At 39.8% G+C, this 19,081-nt stretch overlaps 1 protein-coding gene across 1 annotated transcript in view; it reads left to right on the top strand.

The window, feature by feature from the left end:
* The window catches only part of Atrnl1 (attractin like 1), a 582,942-nt gene that overhangs the window by 364,135 nt on the left and 199,726 nt on the right, over positions 1-19,081 (top strand). Inside the window, exon 27 of the mRNA XM_059256021.1 lies at positions 890-997. Within this exon, the coding sequence (XP_059112004.1) occupies positions 890-997 (108 nt within the window). The remainder of the gene's footprint in view (positions 1-889; positions 998-19,081) is intronic.

Genomic DNA, 19,081 nt, shown 5'->3' with positions numbered 1-19,081 from the left:
ATTCTGCCTTCTCCACTGATATGATTTTCTCCTCATTTGAAAGAGTATTTAATTGCATTGCCCATCCTCTTTAATATTTAATAATAATTTTATTAGCTGTATAGGATGAGAGGGACAAGATCTGTGGTATCTAGTGCTGGTCATCAATTTTTTCTTATCATGACTTAATGAATATTATAATTACAAGGAAAGGCAGAAATATAAATTAGCTTGGTAGTTGGTTGGGACTTGCAAGCTGAGTGGTTTCAGCTAGGCAAACCCGGCATAGGCACGAATACCTAGTGGTGCTCCAGGGGCCTGGCACAGATCATCTGCACTTTAAATAATGACACAGGCTGTGGGTAAAGATTTGAAGACAGTCAATCTCAGCTCCTGCTGGTGCCACAGCAGCGGGGACAGGACCTTAATGACACACAAACTTAGTCTTAGCAGGTGCATGTTCCTTGATCTCTTTTAATGTATTTTGACAACTTTTCATTTTCATTCCTTAAACATTTTTGATAATACTTTCCTCCCTGCTAACACAAATGCATGGGTTATTTTGAGTGGGAACCTTACTATACCTGTCATCATAATAGCACTTTTTATTTAAGTAGCACCTCATACCTGAGGTTTTCCAGGTGCTTTTGAGTACATTTTGTTAGGCCTGTGGGCGGAGGTCAAGAGAAGGTTGTGTGCAGATTGTAGCACCATACACTTCATGCATCTGTGAGAGTAAACCAGAGCCTGGGAGAAGGTAGACTTTGTCTTTAGCGTTCTAGATGCGTGTATATATACAAAATAATTGATGGATTTTCAATGCCATTTGTTCAGAAATGAAAACAGATATTGTTGTATTTAATGTGCCTTTAAGCCTGTTTTAAAACAGATCATTTTTAACCCCCTCCAGCAACTGCTTCGAGAGCGACAGCAGATGGCCAGCCGTCCCTTCGCCTCTGTTGATGTAGCACTGGAAGGAGGAGCTGAACAGACAGACTTTCTACGAGGGCCATTAGAGGTAGGAACAGTGGTGCTGAGGGGACCAGTGTGATTTGCATATTTATATTGCCTCTCTAATCTGCATCTGCTTGTGAAGCCACACAGAGTCTGATTATCTGGAGTTGACAAGATTCAGCCACATATGTTATGGTATTTTCAAGGCACATAGTTTTAATGGTATGACATGAGCTGTAACAAAAGCCACTGGAGAGTCTATTAGCCTAGGCAAGAGTGACAGACTGCTCACCTGGCAGCCTTTGCCTGACAGATAGGAGCTGAAGGAATTTAAGGTATAGTTGCACTGGAAGAAGCTGAGTGCCATAGTTAGTCCTCAGAGGACCCTGTGGCCCGTACTGAACAATTCACATCCATCTTTATTAGCAACATTTTACTGCAAAAGGTGTGTAGAGATGAGCTGCATTTTAATTACATAGTTTAGCTTTTAAAGTTGAGTGTAAAATATTCTGGATATTTTTATTTCTGGAGTATGACGATTATCACACAGCTGTGTTGCAAGTGCAGAAATAGAGATGAAATAAAAAGTATTGTGTGCATTTGAGTGTGATGTCGGAATATGAAGTAGACTGAAATCATGACCTTCCAAAGCTGTTGGAGGCATTCTAGTTTAATTGTATGCTTACTTGTTTGTACATAGTCTGTGCAATGTTTAAGATGTAAGAGGAAGAAACTCTAGACTTGACATCTTTTCTTCTATCTCTTAGAAATGCCACTATTTGACTAACTATGTTATCATCAGATTTTTCCCCCAAGAAAGGGAGGAATTCAAAAACAGAGTCATCCTAAAACCTAGGTACAAATATATTTGATTTTGTCTGTAGGGACAAAGTTTTGCTATTGTTAAAAATTAAACCCAAAGTATACTTCACGAGTAAAATAGAAAACAGTAGTTTTTGGATGAACTAAAGTGTGTGTGTGTGTGTGTGTGTGTGTGTGTGTGTGTGTGTGTGTGACATCAGTGTGTTACTTCTGTATACTTAATTTTTTCTTGCTCTAGATCAAGGTGCCATGGAAGATTAGAGCATTAGGAGAGGTAGGTACATATCTTCTATTGCTGGGAGAGAAATTAAAAGGCAGAATATATGAATGAAATATATAGCCAATGCTCTAATTCTGTTTTGGTCCCCTGTTTCAAATAATGTTATTCTAAAAACTTTAAAAACGAGCAGGAAATCTAGACTGTTCAAATCTAAGTCTCTGTTGTCACCAATGTGACATGTTCAAGTCCTGGGAGAAATAAATATAAGCGACTGTGTGGTAGGCCGCGTTGAAGGAATACTGGAAGAAGAATGCCTGGGGAGGGGCGGATGGCATCACATGCAGCTGCTCACAGGAGCCTCTCAGTGGCTCCTTGACGGAGTACTTGGTGCGCACGTGTTGAACATGTGGCCTTCATTTTTTTTTAATCCTTTCCTGGTCGGCCCTCCAACACCCGTGTGTTTGCGGCATCTCTCTGTCCTGCTTCAGCCCCATTCCTTGTGCGATAGGGCCGTTAGGTTTCTCACCCCAGCCCGCTCCGAGACTGTTTTCATGGATGCTTATACTGAAAACAGCATTGTCCCCCAAGGCCTGCTTCTGCTACTCGGGTATGTGTGTGTCGGGGAGGGGGTGGAGTGTGCAGGGCAGAGAGAGAGACCATTTTCTTTATGATTTTATTTCTTCACTTCTGAGTACTGTGTTTCCTTTTTCTGTTTTTCGTGGTACCCCATACTCATCAGTGGCCCATAGAAATGCTTGTTCCTCCCTTGCATTTCTAAGTCTTTTTAATACATCTTTCCCTTTAGCTCATCTCAAGCAAAATTAATACACTAGTTTGTGCATGATACCATTTCTGCTTCCAAATATTGAAAGTAACCAGAAGTTTTGATATAGATATCATCAATGAACTTTTTTATTATAGCATGGTTAAATAACAGCGAGCATCCTTTACTCTTTGCATCTCTGATTGCTCCCCTAGTCACAGGAGAGATGCACATGAGTTGATGTAATTGCAGAGTCAGCAGTTGTGGTGGGCAGAGGTGAATGCTTAGGAGTTCAGTGGCCTGCATGCCAGGCTCTGGAGAGTCCTCCACCATGCCAGGCATAGGAGCATGTCATCTCTCTGCAGGCCTGGCCTGGGAGTCTGCTTCTGCAGCTTTCCTGCCCCACAGCAGCTGGTGAAGGATGTGTGCATCTCAGGCCAAGGCACTAATGCCTTGCTCCTGTGCAGGCTTCCATTGCTTCCTCCAAATGGCCCAATCATTTGCCTGTTTTCTTTGTGTTCTGAGACTTTGGAGGAATTCCTGACAAGATCTCTGAGATTCATCAGTTTTTCTCCCTCTTCATGTCGTCTCCATGTCTAAAGTCGGGGATGGTGGTGACAGTTCCGCTACCCGTGCCCTTCAGGAGCGGTGGCAAAGTTCACTCTGTATCATGCAGATTATGCCAACATTAGGATTCTTAGTTTTCTTTCTGATATTATTGCTCAGTTCTCTAAATAACCTGAATACCTTTATGTTTTTTATACCATTTCTCCCCAGAAATTCAGCTACAAGATGGAGAACGGAAAAATAATTACATGCTAGCTCCCATTTAGCAAGTCCATTTTATCTGGGGTTGAGTTCTAATTATAGAAGTATAGTATTTTTAGAGCCTGTTGAGCTATAATTCATATAATATGCAGTTCACGCACTTAAAATATACACCCTATTGTTTTTAGAATAAACATGGAGTTGTATAATCATTTCCCAGATTAATATATAATATTCCCATTTGCAGTCATCACAGTTTGGGACTCTGTCTATGCTGTGGACTGTGAGGAACTACAAGTTTATATTGGTTGTGTGCAGGTACTGTATTTCTGACTGTTGAAGGCAGGGTTGCTGTGCTGTCCAGGCTGGTTATTCAGTCCTCCTGCCTGAGCTTTTGGGTGTCTAGAGTACAGGTGTGCAGCGTCATGCCCAGCCCTTCTATATTTGTTAATAAAGTTCCTCAGCTGATAGATGTTCGGACTGTTTCTATTTGGGAATAGTCTTGATGACACTGTCATAAATATTATATAAAATACAGCTTACTTTTGCTAAGTTCAAGATTATAATCAGTGGACGTTGAAGTTATATGAACTATTGAAGACTCTTTCTGTGTTGGATGGTATACTTTCTCTCTTGAAAATCACTGATCATAAGTGGAGATTTTCTGGGCTGGTCACCTGATGTGTGTGTTTGTGGCACTGCCACGAAGTCTGGATTATTGTAGCTCTGCAGTATGTTTGGAATCCTCCAACTCTGCTCTTTATGCAGTTACCTGGACTCTTCATGTCCCTTGAAATTCCTTCCTGCTGAGAAACACTGCAGTTCAGTAGACATTTTTAGAGCTTAAATTGGTTGTTTGCTCTTTCTGTTAAAAGTAAACATCCGAGTTGCATCTCTGCAGCTTGATGCTAATTTCTTTCCTTGACATCCTTTAGAAAATAAGTCGAGTTTTTAAGATTATATTTTATTTCCTGTTTGCTCTGCTCTTTATAATAATTGCTACTAATTAGAAACTTTCTGGCTGTGGTTTATTTATCATTATTGCAGAATTCCGAGAGCTATTTCAAATCCCTCTGTTTTAAATACATATAATGGCACGATGTGGTTTATTGATTGCTTACATGGCTAACTGTGAAACCTGGGGCCATTCTGGAATCACATTAAAGGATTTATTTTATATGAACTGAGAACCAAAGTACTTTAAATTATTATGATAGGTTCTTCTTACAGTTCAGTGTTAAAAACCCAACACAGTGCCACAGGTCAGTGGGCTATTAGTGTTATGAAAAAAATATTGGTTATTCATAATGTGGTTAGCTAAACAGTGAGTTTGTATTAAATTAAATCTGACTCTTACGTGCACTCTTGAGATCCACATCGGAATGGTCAGGTGGAAGTGTAAGGTAGAGTGGGAGATGGTATCTTTTATATACCTGAGGTTCACCACAGCTGGGGTAACTGTGCACTGCTGTTCACCACAGCTGGGGGTAACTGTGCACTTCTGTTCACCACAGCTGGGGGTAAGTGTGCACTGCTGTTCACCACAGCTGGGGAAACTGTGCACTGCTGTTCACCACAGCTGGGGTAACTGTGTACTTCTGTTCACCACAGCTGGGGTAACTGTGCACTGCTGTTCACCACAGCTGGGGTAACTGTGCACTGCTGTTCACCACAGCTGGGGTAACTGCACTGCTGTTCACCACAGCTGGCGTAATTGTGCACTTCTGTTCACCACAGCTGGGGGTAACTGTGCACCGCTGTTCACCACAGCTGGGGGTAACTGTGCATCGCTGTTCACCACAGCTGGGGTAACTGTGCACTTCTGTTCACCACAGCTGGGGATAACTGTGCACTGCTGTTCACCACAGCTGGGGTAACTGTGCACTTCTGTTCACCACAGCTGGGGGTAACTGTGCACTTCTGTTCACCACAGCTGGGGTAACTGTGCACTTCTGTTCACCACAGCTGGGGTAACTGTGCACTTCTGTTCACCACAGCTGGGGTAACTGTGCACTTCTGTTCACCACAGCTGGGGTAACTTTGCACTGCTGTACATGAGCTCACACATTTTGTAAGTTGTTTAAATACTGAATCTTTAATGGACTTTAATAGTTCAAACCCCTTTTGATGAGAAGACAAAATATATTCTGTAAATAATTACTCTAAGTCAATTATTAGTAGGTTTGACTCATGTTTTATATTACCAGGAAAAATAATATCTACCATTCAAATCTAATAAATGCATCTAGAATATGAATTTACCTATCACCACAATCTGTTAACTGATTTCACAGATAAAGGATTGTTTTGTTGTAGTTTGATATATGGCATATTTTTGTTATTTTTCTTCCACATGTTGGCCAGTAACTGACTTCTGATATTAAAAAAGTTCCTTTGACTGTATATGTCCAATGATGTCAGTTAAATGACACCCTAGAATTTTTTTAAATAAATTCAATTTGGAAAAATTTCCATTCAGTGGATACCTCAGAACTTACGTTGGTGGTTTACTTCTCCCTGTTAAAAACAAATATCCCAGTTGGGTCTCAGCAGCTCAGTGCCAGTTTCTTCCTTTGATGTCCTTTAGAAAATGAGAGAGTTCTCCAGTAGGTTTGTGTGGGATGCTCCCTCTGTGCCAGGCACTGTCTGGGCACTGGAGGAATGGAAGAGAATACAATACAGAACCTGTGTCCATGGAGCCCATGTTCCAGGAGGAGAAAGTCAGTCTTGGAATGTTACATACAACACAAAAGCGGGCGGCCAGGAAGAAGACGACCTGGGATTGGGCATGCTCTGAGGATGGGGGAAGACACTGTTGGACAGAGCTGCAGGCAGAACAGATGAATTGAGAGTTTCGGAAGATGAACAAGTCTTGAAAGAAATGAAGGTGCTAACTGTGCACATTTCCTGTGAGGAGCATTGCGGCCAAAGGGCTGACAGAGTCACGTCCTAAGGCAGCCTGCCTAGCAGGCCTGTGACAAGCACTCCTGAGGACCCCGGTGTCCGGAGATGACTGTGTGTGTCCCAAGTAAAGAGAAGAGCCAGTGCGGGCTCTGGGGAAGAATGGGGTGTACTGGAGGCCTTTAAATGACCTTTGTCTTCTGGAGGGAGAATTGTGGAGAGGGCTGGCTCCATGAAGCTCCCTGGGGAGCAGACACTGAGACAGTTTGCTTGGTTTAGACTGAAGAATAAGCTGGTCAGGAAGGGAAGAATGAGGAAATGGAGGGCAGCCCGTAACAGCACCATGGCCAGCTCAACTCCACTGGGGAAACTAGGAGCCAGAACAAAACTGTGTGTCCCACTCCGATGCCTGGTGATGGCATTGAAGGTTTGTACTCTATCTGCAGTGGTTACCAGGTGAAGGGTGCTCCTCTAGAGGCCGCAGAAGCCTCAGGTTGGTTACCAGGTGAAGGGTGCTCCTCTGGAGGCCGCAGAAGCCTCCGGTGAGGAAGTGGGTCTGGGCTGTTAGAGGCTGGGGTGGGAAGTAGCCCAGTCCTGCTAGTCAGCGTGAGGGCAGAAGCAGCATGGTTCTTTAGATGTCCGCAGGAACTCAGGCCGTTGCTGGTGGTAACAAGGCCAGAGTGTGGCACCGCAAGCCGTGAGATGTGGTCAGACTCTGAGCCAAAGTGGTTATGATGAGTGTGATCACTCTATCGATGTGATAGTGGATCTGCGTTGGTGAGTCCAGGTGCGGTTCCCTTTGTTGCCCCTGCGTTCCTGTGCACTTGGTGACACATTGCCTGTGTCTGTGGTGCATCCTCCCAAGTAATGCAATACATGCTTTTCTCAGCAAATAACAAAGACATGGAAAAGAGCCTGGATCTTCAAGTGACTTGGAATTTCTTTTCTTTTCCTTTCTTTCTTTCTTTCTTTCTTTCTTTCTTTCTTTCTTTCTTTCTTTCTTTCTTTCTTTTTAGCTTTTTAGATTTGATGTCACAGAAGAAATAAAATTCTTTGTCACAAACAAGTTACTCACAGGTATTAGGTTGAAATGAAGACTATATTGAAAATATATTCTCCTGTTCACTTCTTTTTAAATTAATTTATTGTGTGTATGGGTGTTTTGCCTGCTTGAACATCTGTGCACTGCCTTCCTGCCTGGTGACTAGGGAGGCCAAGAAGAGTATTGGGTTCTGTGGCACCGGAGTTAAGGGGAGTTGAGAGCCACCGTGTAGGTGCTGGGACTTGAACCTGGGTTCTCTGGAAGAGCAGCAGAGCCATCTCTCCAGCCCCTCCCCATTCACTTTTGTGTGGTGTCCAGTGGATGACAGTTAGGTCACTGTCTATGAATCTGCACATATCGTTGAAAATCTCTCTATGATGTCATACTTTCTCTTTAGGATTCATCGTGATTACTTCTAGCCAAGTGCTCCTACTTCTCCGGTTATAACACTGACAAACTAGCTAACACCTTAATGATGAGCCTTAAAAGACATGTTAGCCGATTTGTAAGGTGATATATTTGATTATTCCCTATACTTATTGATGTAAGCCTTTCTGTAACTGTGTGTATACTACAGTAACAAAGAAAATATTAAAGTAACAAGAAAATTGAAGAGTACAATCTGGGATCCTTTTTGTTTATTGAAGTTGACTTCACGTATGTTCAGTGCTCAGAGTGCTACCACATAGTCCAAGTTAGTGTCTCCAACCACACTCTAACCTCGGGAGACAGACTTTGGGGGTCTCTAGTGGAATCTTGGTGATATGCCAAGAGAAGAAACCTGCCTTTGATCTTCCTAGGTCATAGAGAAAAGTGAAATATTTGATTGGAGTTTAAAATGGTGTTTTTCAAAATTGGTTCATATACTGTCCCAGTCTGATTGAAAGCATTAGTCCAGTCTTATTACAATAAAGAACCCCATAAGACAATTAGAACTGATAACTAAATCAGTAAGGTTACAGAATATAAAATAAATATCCAGTAGTAAGCAACACTTCTATATACTAGTACCTAATTTGTTGAAAAACAAGTAAGAACTAAAATCTCATTCCTATTAACTGCAAAAGATATCCAGGGATATATTTAACCAAGGAAACAAAAGACTGCTGAGTGAATATTATGAAAGACTAATGAAAATAAAGGTCTAAAAATTGGAAATATCTACTGTGTTCATAGAGTGGAAAAATTGACATTATTATAATATAGACATGTTAAAAATGTCTATATTATACAAAATGATTTACAGATTCAATGAAGTCCCATCAAAATTTTAATTGTACGTTTTTTAGAAATAAAATAAATATTTGAAGGCATATGTGGAAGTACTTAACTGCTAATTGAGTTTTTGAGCAGAAAACAAAGCTACAGGAATCAGAGAAGCTGAACTGTGGGGTCAGAGTAATGAGAACAACATGATTGTGTTGTCTACTCCTACATACGTCAGTACAGTAATTGAGAACTGAGAGATAACCCGTGCCTCTATATTCTGATGGTTCTTGACTTTAAAACCACTCCATGTTGGAAACAGAACAGTTATCCCCATTAAATGGTCCTTCAAAACTGGATATTCATCTGCAACAGAATGAGACTTTGCCCATATCACTAACCCTCTCCAGAATCAACTCAAACCAGATCAAAGGCGTAAATGTAAGACTGAAACCACAGCACTGACACATGGGAAATACTCAGTGTCAGTAAAATCAGTGATGGCTTGGATAAGACTCGAAGGCAGGGGCAACAGAAGCAAGAGACGGTGTTGTGTCAAAATAAGATGCGTCTGAAAACAAAGAATCAAGCAACAGAGTGTAGAAATGGGCCTTCAGTGTGGGAAAGTTTTCAGATTATGCAAATGACAAAGAATCAATATTCAGAATATTTGAAAGACTGAATACCAAAAGTCCTTCAAATTCAATCTAAAGAAAATGAGCTAATTGTGTGACTTGGGTTCTTAAAAGAAGAAATTCAGGTTGTCAAAAATTTATGAAAAAATGCTCAAAATCATTACTTGTTAACAAAATGAAAATTAAAATTAGTGAGATGTGGTATCACCCCAGGTATATGACTTTTACCAAAAAGATTAAAGATAACAAATATTACTGAGAAAATAGAGAAAGAGAACTTTTAAATGCTATTTATCGGAATTTAATGTAATTAAAATTAATACCATTATCATGGGGGAAATTCTTTCTTAAAACACTAAAAATAGATCCTTCATGTGATCCCAGTGTGCTACTTATGATCGTATACCCAAGGGAACATCTGCATATCAGATGAATTAATGCCTCATGTTTATTGCTATATAATTTATATGAAGATATGGGAATCAACCTTGGTACATGTCAACAGATGAATAATGAAATGAGGTATGGATATGTGATGGAATTCAGCCATAAAAGTGACATTCTACTGTTTGTATCAACTTGAAGTTAAAGGCATTTTGTGAAGTGAATGAAATAGTCAAGACACAGAGAACCGGTGCTTTTGTGTTACATGTGGAAACTGTGAACGTTATTTAAAGGTTGAACATTGGGAGAGTTAGGAATGGAAGAATTAGAACTGAAAGATAGGAAGCTTGGGTTAACAGGCACCAGAGCACGGTGTGACAGAAGTGAATGCGTTATCGTTCAGGTACCGCAGTCACAGAAGTAGAGCCTGCGCCATCGCTCACATGACACAGGACAGAAGCAGAGCGTGCGCTTTTGGTCACGTGATGCATTATGTATTTTATTAATAACAAAGAGAGGACCTTGAGGACTCAACATACAGCAGTGCTGACAAGATACAGGCAGGCTGACTGAGTGAAGACACCTTCCATGAGGCCCAACAGCTTGAGTTGGATCCTTAAGACCCGTATGTAGAATGGGAGAGCTGACTCTCTCGAGTTGCCCTCTGGTCTCCACTTGTGTGGACATGCACACATGTACATACATACATACACACACAGACACATATACATACATACATACATACATACACACACAGACACATACATACATACATACACACAGACACATACATATATACATACGTACACACACAGACACATATACATACATACATACACACACACAGACACATACATACATACATACACACATACATACATACATACATACATACACACAGACACATATACATACATACATACACACACAGACACATACATACATACATACATACACACACAGACACATACATACATACACACACAGACACATATACATACATACATACACACACAGACACATATACATACATACATACATACATACATACACACACACAGACATATACATACATACACACATAGACACATACATACATACATACATACACACACAGACACATACATACATACATACATACATACATACACACACAGACACATACATATATACATACACACAGAGACATATACATACATACATACACATACAGACACATACATATATACATACACACAGAGACATATACATACATACATACACACACACACAGACACATATACATACATACACACACAGACACATATACATACATACACACACAGACACATATACATACATACACACACAGATACATATACATATATACAAATACATATTCACTAACACAAGATAGATAATAATTTTGAAAGAAAATGAAAATCTTAACCCTGACTTGGTTATTACACATTATATGCATATACACAGTCCTAGGTACTTTACTATTGCCATGACAAAACATAACCAAAGCAATTTGTTGAAGAAAGTTCATTGGGGTTCACAGTTTCATAGGGTTAGGGTCCATGACCATCATGGTGGAGAGCGTGGCAGCAGATGGGCAGGCATGGTGCTGGAGCATAGCTGAGAGCTTGTGTTTGATCCATAGGCTGGAGCAGAGAGGGGAAAACTGCCTGGCATGGACTTTTGAATCCTCAAATCCCACTGCAGTGGCACACCCTCCAACAAGAACACATCCCCTAATCCTTCCCAAACAGTTCCACCAACTGAGAACCAAGCAATCAAGTGTGCGGGCCTTTGGGGCCTGTTCTCATTCAAATCACCATAAACATATACAGATAGAATAGTAAAGTATATGCGGGTAAAATAATTTAAAATATGTCCAGTCTATAAAATATCTATTCGGAAGGTATTAGACCAGGCTAGCAGTTCTTGGGTGGTGTTTTGTCGGTGTGTAAACAGGACTGAATTTCCAACCCTCCCCGTACCCAGCACTGCTCTCTGGTAACAGTGAACAGATTCATCCACTCAACACAATCCTTCTGCAGTCTGAAACAGTAAGCTCAGCTTCTAGCAAACCCTTCTATACTCCTTCCTGTGTATGCCAAGATATGTTTGATATATGGACATAAACTAACATTGGCTAATATAGATCCTTTACTACTGTTAATAAAAATAAATTAATACCAGCATCAGTTAATACAGATTTGCCAGCAGTAGGGACAGTCAGTGATCATATTTTTAGATTATCTTGAAGCAATTGTTGAGCTTCAATAGTTATCTGATTTTTGTTTAAATATTTTATTGAGCTATCATTTCCTAAGACAGTTGTTTTAACATTAAAGTTGTGTTTCTTTAATATATTTTATCAAGTTTCTTATGGTATGTTATTAATTTATTTGCACTTTTCTTACATTACATACATAGTAGATCGTCTCCTGATTTATATCCTTGATGTAATAACTGACTGTAAGAATTCCATAAAATTCTATTAAATCAAATACATACTGTTATGAAATAAAATATGAGATATTAGAAAAGTAGAGCTAGATATTTTATCAATATATGTAGAAGATAAGAAACCAATAATGTTAAATAAACATCATGTCTCCTCATAGCATGCTTTCTTGGAAAATAAAGTATCCTGCCCCAGGACCCCCCCTTCTCTTTGTCCACGGGGTGAGTAACCTTGCTCACTGTGCACTCTCCACCCCGTATCTAGCTTCACCTCAGACCGTGCAGCCATGGTCTGGCCACTCTGAAAGCAAGAAGCAACAACTTTCCCTCTTGTAAGTTGCTTACCTGGGCTGTTTTTTCACCAGTGAGGGAGAGGTGATTAACAGACATGCTTCCCTTTTACCCAGTGAACACAACCATCTCTGCATGTCACTCTCTGTTGCTCCACTGATGGACAAGCACTTTCCTTTCTGCTAAAACTCTTACTCTTTGGGTCAGAAATCAGTGACTGAGTAAGTAGGCAGAAACTAATGAGGAACACTAATTTAAGGTGACAAGGATTTCTGTACAATCCTGATGTCCCAAAAAAGTCTAGAGGGCATAAATTTTAGTATAATTATAATTTAGCAATTATATTGTGATGAGTTTATCTAATTATTCTTTATCAATAAAAACTTGGGTGTCAGATATTGAGGTAAGAACCTGAATGATCAGAGAAGCTGAGAAGCAACCAGTGACCTCTTCCGTCTTTTTTCCTTTATCCCAAAAGGGCGAGACCCTCTCTAAGACCCACCTTACTACTTCCTGTCTATCCATCCTCAGTCCTCCAAAACATCTATGGTTAATTTTGGTCAGCTAGTAGTTAGCTCTGCCCTCTAATTCAAAGCAAATTTATATTGGCAGTCTTGAGAGAGTCAGAATATGATTAAACTATCACACAACAATGTTGGCTTGTGATAATTTTAAAACTAATGTTATAAGTGGGGTAAGCAGACTATGGATTACATAGAATTGAATATTGGCAAATAAGGATAAAGAATCAAGCTAATGAAAGTTTTCAGTACAGTAATGTAAGATCCTCTTGAGTAGCTAGCTGGTAGCTAGAAGGTTGACAGTGTAAAAAATGTCTGTTGGTAACAGTTTAAGCCGAGAAAGAGAATTAAAGTTAGTTAGTCAATTCTTTATTCACTTATTAATGCACTATTGAGTCCTTCCTGATACTAGGCATGGAGATGCAGAAATCAAAATAGAATCATAGTCCCGACTGTTCTCAGTAACAGTTCACTTAGCTATAAGGAGAGATGCAGCGTTTAAGGTTTTAGACTTGAAACACACAGGTGTTCTGATTGCCTGCCTTGACCTATGCCCTGGTCTGCTCTGTGTTGCTGTGATACACTCCATGACCTAAAGGAGAATAGGAAAGGGAGAGGGGGATTATTGGCTTATGCTTCCACATCATGGTCTATCAGTGAGAGAAACCAAGGCAGAAACCCAGAAGCAGGAAGTGAAGCAGAGCCTCTGGAGGAGTGCTGCTTCCTGGCTTGCTGAACAGGTGCACCTTCAGCGATATCTCTATACCTCCCAGGATAACTGCCCCCTCACAAACACACCCCCAGATATGCCCATGGCAGTCTGATGGAAGCAGCCCCAGTTCCCTTTCCCCAGACAATTCATCTAGCTTGTGTCAAGTCTAAAAAACAAAACAAACAAAAAAACAAAAACTAACCATCATACCTTACGTATTGGTTATTATCAGCTAGATTTGTGATCTTAGTGGCTCAACTTTATTAGTCTTCTGTAACTTTAGCACATTAGAGTATACATACAATATCCCAGACTTAAATAATAAAGAGCAATAAAGTCCACATCATTTAATGGAAGTGGTTATTAAGTGGTGAGACCAATCTTTTGAAAAACATTCAAATACTAGATAGATAGATAGATAGATAGATAGATAGATAGATAGATAGATAGATTGTGTGTGTGTGTGTGTGTGTGTGTGTGTATGTGTGTGTGTGTGTGTGGTTTTCATGTGTACTCAATACAAATAGATGTGGGTAGATAGAGCTGAGTACCACTGCACCTAGATGCTTTTGACTTATGACTCATCATAACAGCTACTCTCTCTGCCTTTTGGAGATTTGCACATATTGCTTCTTGGATCTTACTTTGAAATAAGACTGTGTAACATCTATGCATTTTAGAAAATCTGGGAAAATTTTTAAAAGTATCTTTGCAAATAGACTTATTTTGCTTATATATTAAATTTCCAGTAGTTTCAGATAACATTTATTTAAAGCATGCTAAATTTTGTTGTCCCTACTTATCAATGGCAACAATTTAAAAATATGTGTCATGTAAGGTACACGGCATCCCAGACATCACAGCGGGGTATGGCAGAACCGGTGTACCACAGGACCGTGGCTTCCAAGAGGGACGTTACCTGCCCCCACTTACACTGCACCGCTTCTTTCTTTGTAGTGGCTGTTGCTACTTCCTGTAGATCATAAATGATGTGTATGATGGCTAATCGGAAGTACCATAAAATCAAAGAATATTTATTTCAACAAATAATTTTAATTTGGGCATAGTTATGTATAAATGAAAAATATGAACCCATTCTACCACATTTGAGTAACAAAATAACTAGTCTTCCAGTGTATTGAATGGTGTCTGAGTATATGTGTACATAAATATATGTGATACATGGTTATATATACACATACAACTGCATTTACACAATTATCAGGTAGGTGTGAAAAGAAAATATGATTTTTACAGTAATTATTTTGCTGTGTATTCTTGAATTGTTGAGGCAATATAGTTGTCATAACATCAGTTATCAGTTATTAGATGTTAACTTAGTCCTCTGACTAGAAAACTAAGATATTGTGCACACACCCACATAGCAGTTTAGCAAATGTGCACAGTCACATAGGGACCGCTTAATTTAGAGAAAAATGCTCACATTACCATAAACACTCCTTCCATCCCCCTGCACCATGCCTCTGGCACTCACCCAGCCAACTTACAGCTTTAGAGTTTATTTCTTATAAACAAATATATGTTGTATTATGTGCCTGTAGCTGGAGTTTTCTCCAGTCTTGCCTGGCCCATGGTCGGGACAAATCTCTCTCACCCGCCAGTCCCGCAGCCACTTAGATCCAACCAAGTAAACACACAGAGACTTATATTGCTTACAAACTGTATGGCTGCAGCAAGCTTCTTGTTATCTAGTTCTTATATCTTAAATCAAACCATTTCTATAAATCTATACCTTGCCACATGGCTTGTGGCTTACCAGTATCTTACATGTTGGTACTCATGGCAGCGGCTGGCAGCATCTCCTGAATCAGCCTTCCACTTCCCAGCATTCTCTTCTCTGCTTGTCCCACCTATACTTCCTGCCTGGCTACTGGCCAGTCAGTGTTTTATTTATACAGGGTGATATCCACAGCATGGGCCTTTGTCTATAGCCTTTTCCACTTTATGTGAGGCTTCCAATGAGATCATGTAATGAATTTCGTATTTCAGTAGTTCATTCTGTTGCTGGCATTCTGTTGTATAAATGTACCAAAATTTGTCTAGTTACCAGGTAATAGAAATCTGGATTGTTTAAGTTTTTTTATTTCTCTTGATTAAAGATCTGCCAGCATTTCTGGGTGACATGTTAAACATAATTTAACAATTTTTCAAAGTGGATTTGTACCACTGTCAGTTACATACACCTTGGAGTCCTCCCTGGCACTGGGCATTGTTGATTACTTTATTCTTCTAATGGGTGTGAGGAGCATTTCATTGCTGTGCTTGGGTTTGAGGAGTCCTTTCTTATTTTCCAAAAGAGGTAGTAGCCAGCCATACAACAATACACACCCACAAAGTTTGATTTTTTTCATAAACATTTTACGTAAATATTAACTGATTTATGTACTAAAACAGAGATATTAGTCACATTTGTGTTTTAACAACAAAATACCAAGGCATCTAATTTACAAAGATAGAAACGTTAATTTGGCTCCCAGTTTGGGAGCGTCCAAGTCTGTGGACGGGGCAGTTGTTACTGTGTTAGGTTTTCGGTGACAGAAGTAGACAGCAGCATATGCTGGTGTTTGTGAGAACAAGTGGCCGTGTCCTCAATAGGAACAGAGTGAAATGGATGGACCTTAAATCAGCCCTCCTGAGAGAACTCACAGGGTTACACAGGAATCAGCGAGAGGTTACAGGCAAGTTATGTGTAAAGAGCTTGCCCCCCAGGGACCTAAGGGTCCAGCTCTGTAGGCCCCCTCTTTTCCTAACAGTATCATCCTGAACACCAAGCTCTTAACACTCGGACCTTTGGGCACACTCCATCCAAACCGTAGCAGTAACAGTTAGGGACATCTTACATGTGCTTATTTTTATAGGACTCAAAAATTAACCTGGAAAAGTTCTTCTTAAAATAAATAGTTGGGTTTTTCTAACTGCCTATGAGGATCTCTTTAGTGAAATAACTCCATTTATTAAGAAATAAAATATTAATATCATAGATTAATTTTTAAATTAAAAAATGAGCATACGTAGAAATAGAGAAGTGAATTATACCACCAAGTTCCCACAATTCCAGACTCTTGGCCAGTCTTCTTTTATCATCAGAACCAATTTTATTTGAATCTCGGAGTTCTTGATTTATCATATTGAAATACTGAAAATAATTATTTTTAAATGTTTAGATTTAAACATGTAATTTCTAGTTTTGTTCTCTAAGGTTTCCGTAACCGCCCAGTTTGACCTGTCTGCAAGTGAAGTATTCGCTCTGTTTATTATTCCAATCATGTACAGTGGGAAATCCCAACACCTACATGTGAAACAGAGCTCTTTACACAGGAGTGTTTCACTCACCAGCGAACTGTGTACTACTTTCTTTAATAGCCCTGTGCAGACACTGCATTATGGGAATATCAGGGTTTGCGGAATGGAAGTTGCCATTTAACAACATAAGCCAGTTAATTTTAATTTACTATATTTTTTAAGTAGCATGTTGACTATAATCTGTGGAGTACTTTCTTAATTCTTATTACAACACTGATCTAATTTTTCTCTCCAGGAAGCTTAGCTCAAGTACAGAACCAGTTTTATTTAAGAATAAAAAAAGAAAAGAAAACAAGGAACTTCATTAGGAATTCTGATTTTTGTTACCACAACTAAAAAGTCTATAAGCAACATGAGATTAGTGAGATGTAAGAGATGATAACCACATTAAGGGTTGCCTATAATTGGGAAAGTAACCTTGACACATTTCAGTCCAACTCTGAGTATCTGTGGTTTATTATATTCCAGACAGTATCCATTACCCAGGATGTAGGGCTAAATTAACTTTAATGTTGCACTCTTCACAAGACATTCCATAGCTAGCAATAACATTAACATAATGCTGTTAAAATAAGAATTTCAATTATAAGGCAGATGAGAGTGTGAAGAACATGACAGCCTTAATGAGAAGCAGGAGTTGGTCCTTGCTATGATAAGGCACACAGTTATAGAGAAAGAGGAAACAAAACACAGCCTTAGGCTGTTCCTGTTGTGTCTTGTCAGCTCTCCTGATAACAGCCTTGGGTTCAGATCTATTCTGTGACTCTGCAGGCTGCTGCCAGCACTGTGGCCCTGTCCTTTCATTTGGCTGGAACACCTTTGATTGCTGTGTGTTCTACTCTTACAAGTAGCTGAAAGCACACTTTCTTACTCTGCTCATCATCACTCCTTTGTTAAGAAAGGGAACCACCAGGCTGGCTTGTCTCGCAGGTAGGAAAACTGGGTCAGTGGCTCCAGAGTTTATATGGAAGTAGATTGGAATTAGTTGAAGGGCCAATAAGTGCTTATTCATAGAACTGATTTTTAACAAAGGCCACAGCGTAGTATATGTGACCCAACTGCTTCAGCCTTCTCTGTGGCTGCAGCATACCTGCCTTTGTTTTCATTTAGAGTTATATGGACAGAGCTGTCAGAACACCTAGGGACAAAGGATTGCAACTGAGAACTCTCTCAGTTCATTGGGGTGGCTGTAACAAAGATTCCATAGGTAGGGTGGCTTGTAAACACAAAAATGATTTCTTGCCCATTCTGGAACCTGTAGACACAGGAACAAGGAGATTTAGTGTCTGCTTAGGGCCCCACTGCTTCATTGATGAATGACACCTTTGCTGTGTCCTCATCTCATGGGACAGGAAGAGCAAACTGGCCCCACTTGTCTCCTTGTGACAACACTAATCACCTTCCCAAAGCCGCACTGCTGGATATTAACATAAACTGACCTATTGAGGGTGAGGTTTTGAAACAGGAATTTTCTTGGGAAAAAAGCCTTCAGACCACAATCAGAGCGTTCTGTTAGTTGTTCATATGAAGTCACTCCTGTGATATCTGTGTTTAGTACCCCTTTCTTGAAGCCTGTATGTCCTGTACAAGGTAGTGTTAGCAAATGTTTTCCTGCTATGATTTCATACACACAAACACACATGTATGCACGCACACAGGCGTGCACGCACACACACACACACACACACACACACACACACACACACACACACACATACCCCAAGGCAGCATCAGTGTGGAGCACTTCCTTGCCAATCCTGAAGCTTTCTGATTGTTTTACAGAGTTAAGGAGGCCAAGGAACGGCCCTGTTTATCACGTCTATAATTCATTGTGATCAGCTGCATTGTTTTTATTTTTCAGCTATGCTGTAAATTGTTAGGGATTATTGTTTCTTCTTGTTTAATTTGGATTTTTCCGTTTCACATTTAAATAGAAACTTTCCTCATTTTTTCCTTTTGTAAAGGCTTGGGATGCACTTCTGGAGAACTCAAAGACTGCTTTGGTTTTATTCCACCCAATATGTCACTATTTGTGCGGCATTTGTATAATTAATATGAACACTATCCCTTAATTTCTTTATAAATACATTTCTCATAAAACATGT

Source organism: Peromyscus eremicus, chromosome 1, assembly GCF_949786415.1.
Source record: "Peromyscus eremicus chromosome 1, PerEre_H2_v1, whole genome shotgun sequence".
NCBI lineage: Eukaryota > Metazoa > Chordata > Mammalia > Rodentia > Cricetidae > Peromyscus > Peromyscus eremicus.
This window is presented reverse-complemented; position numbering and strand designations above follow the sequence as displayed.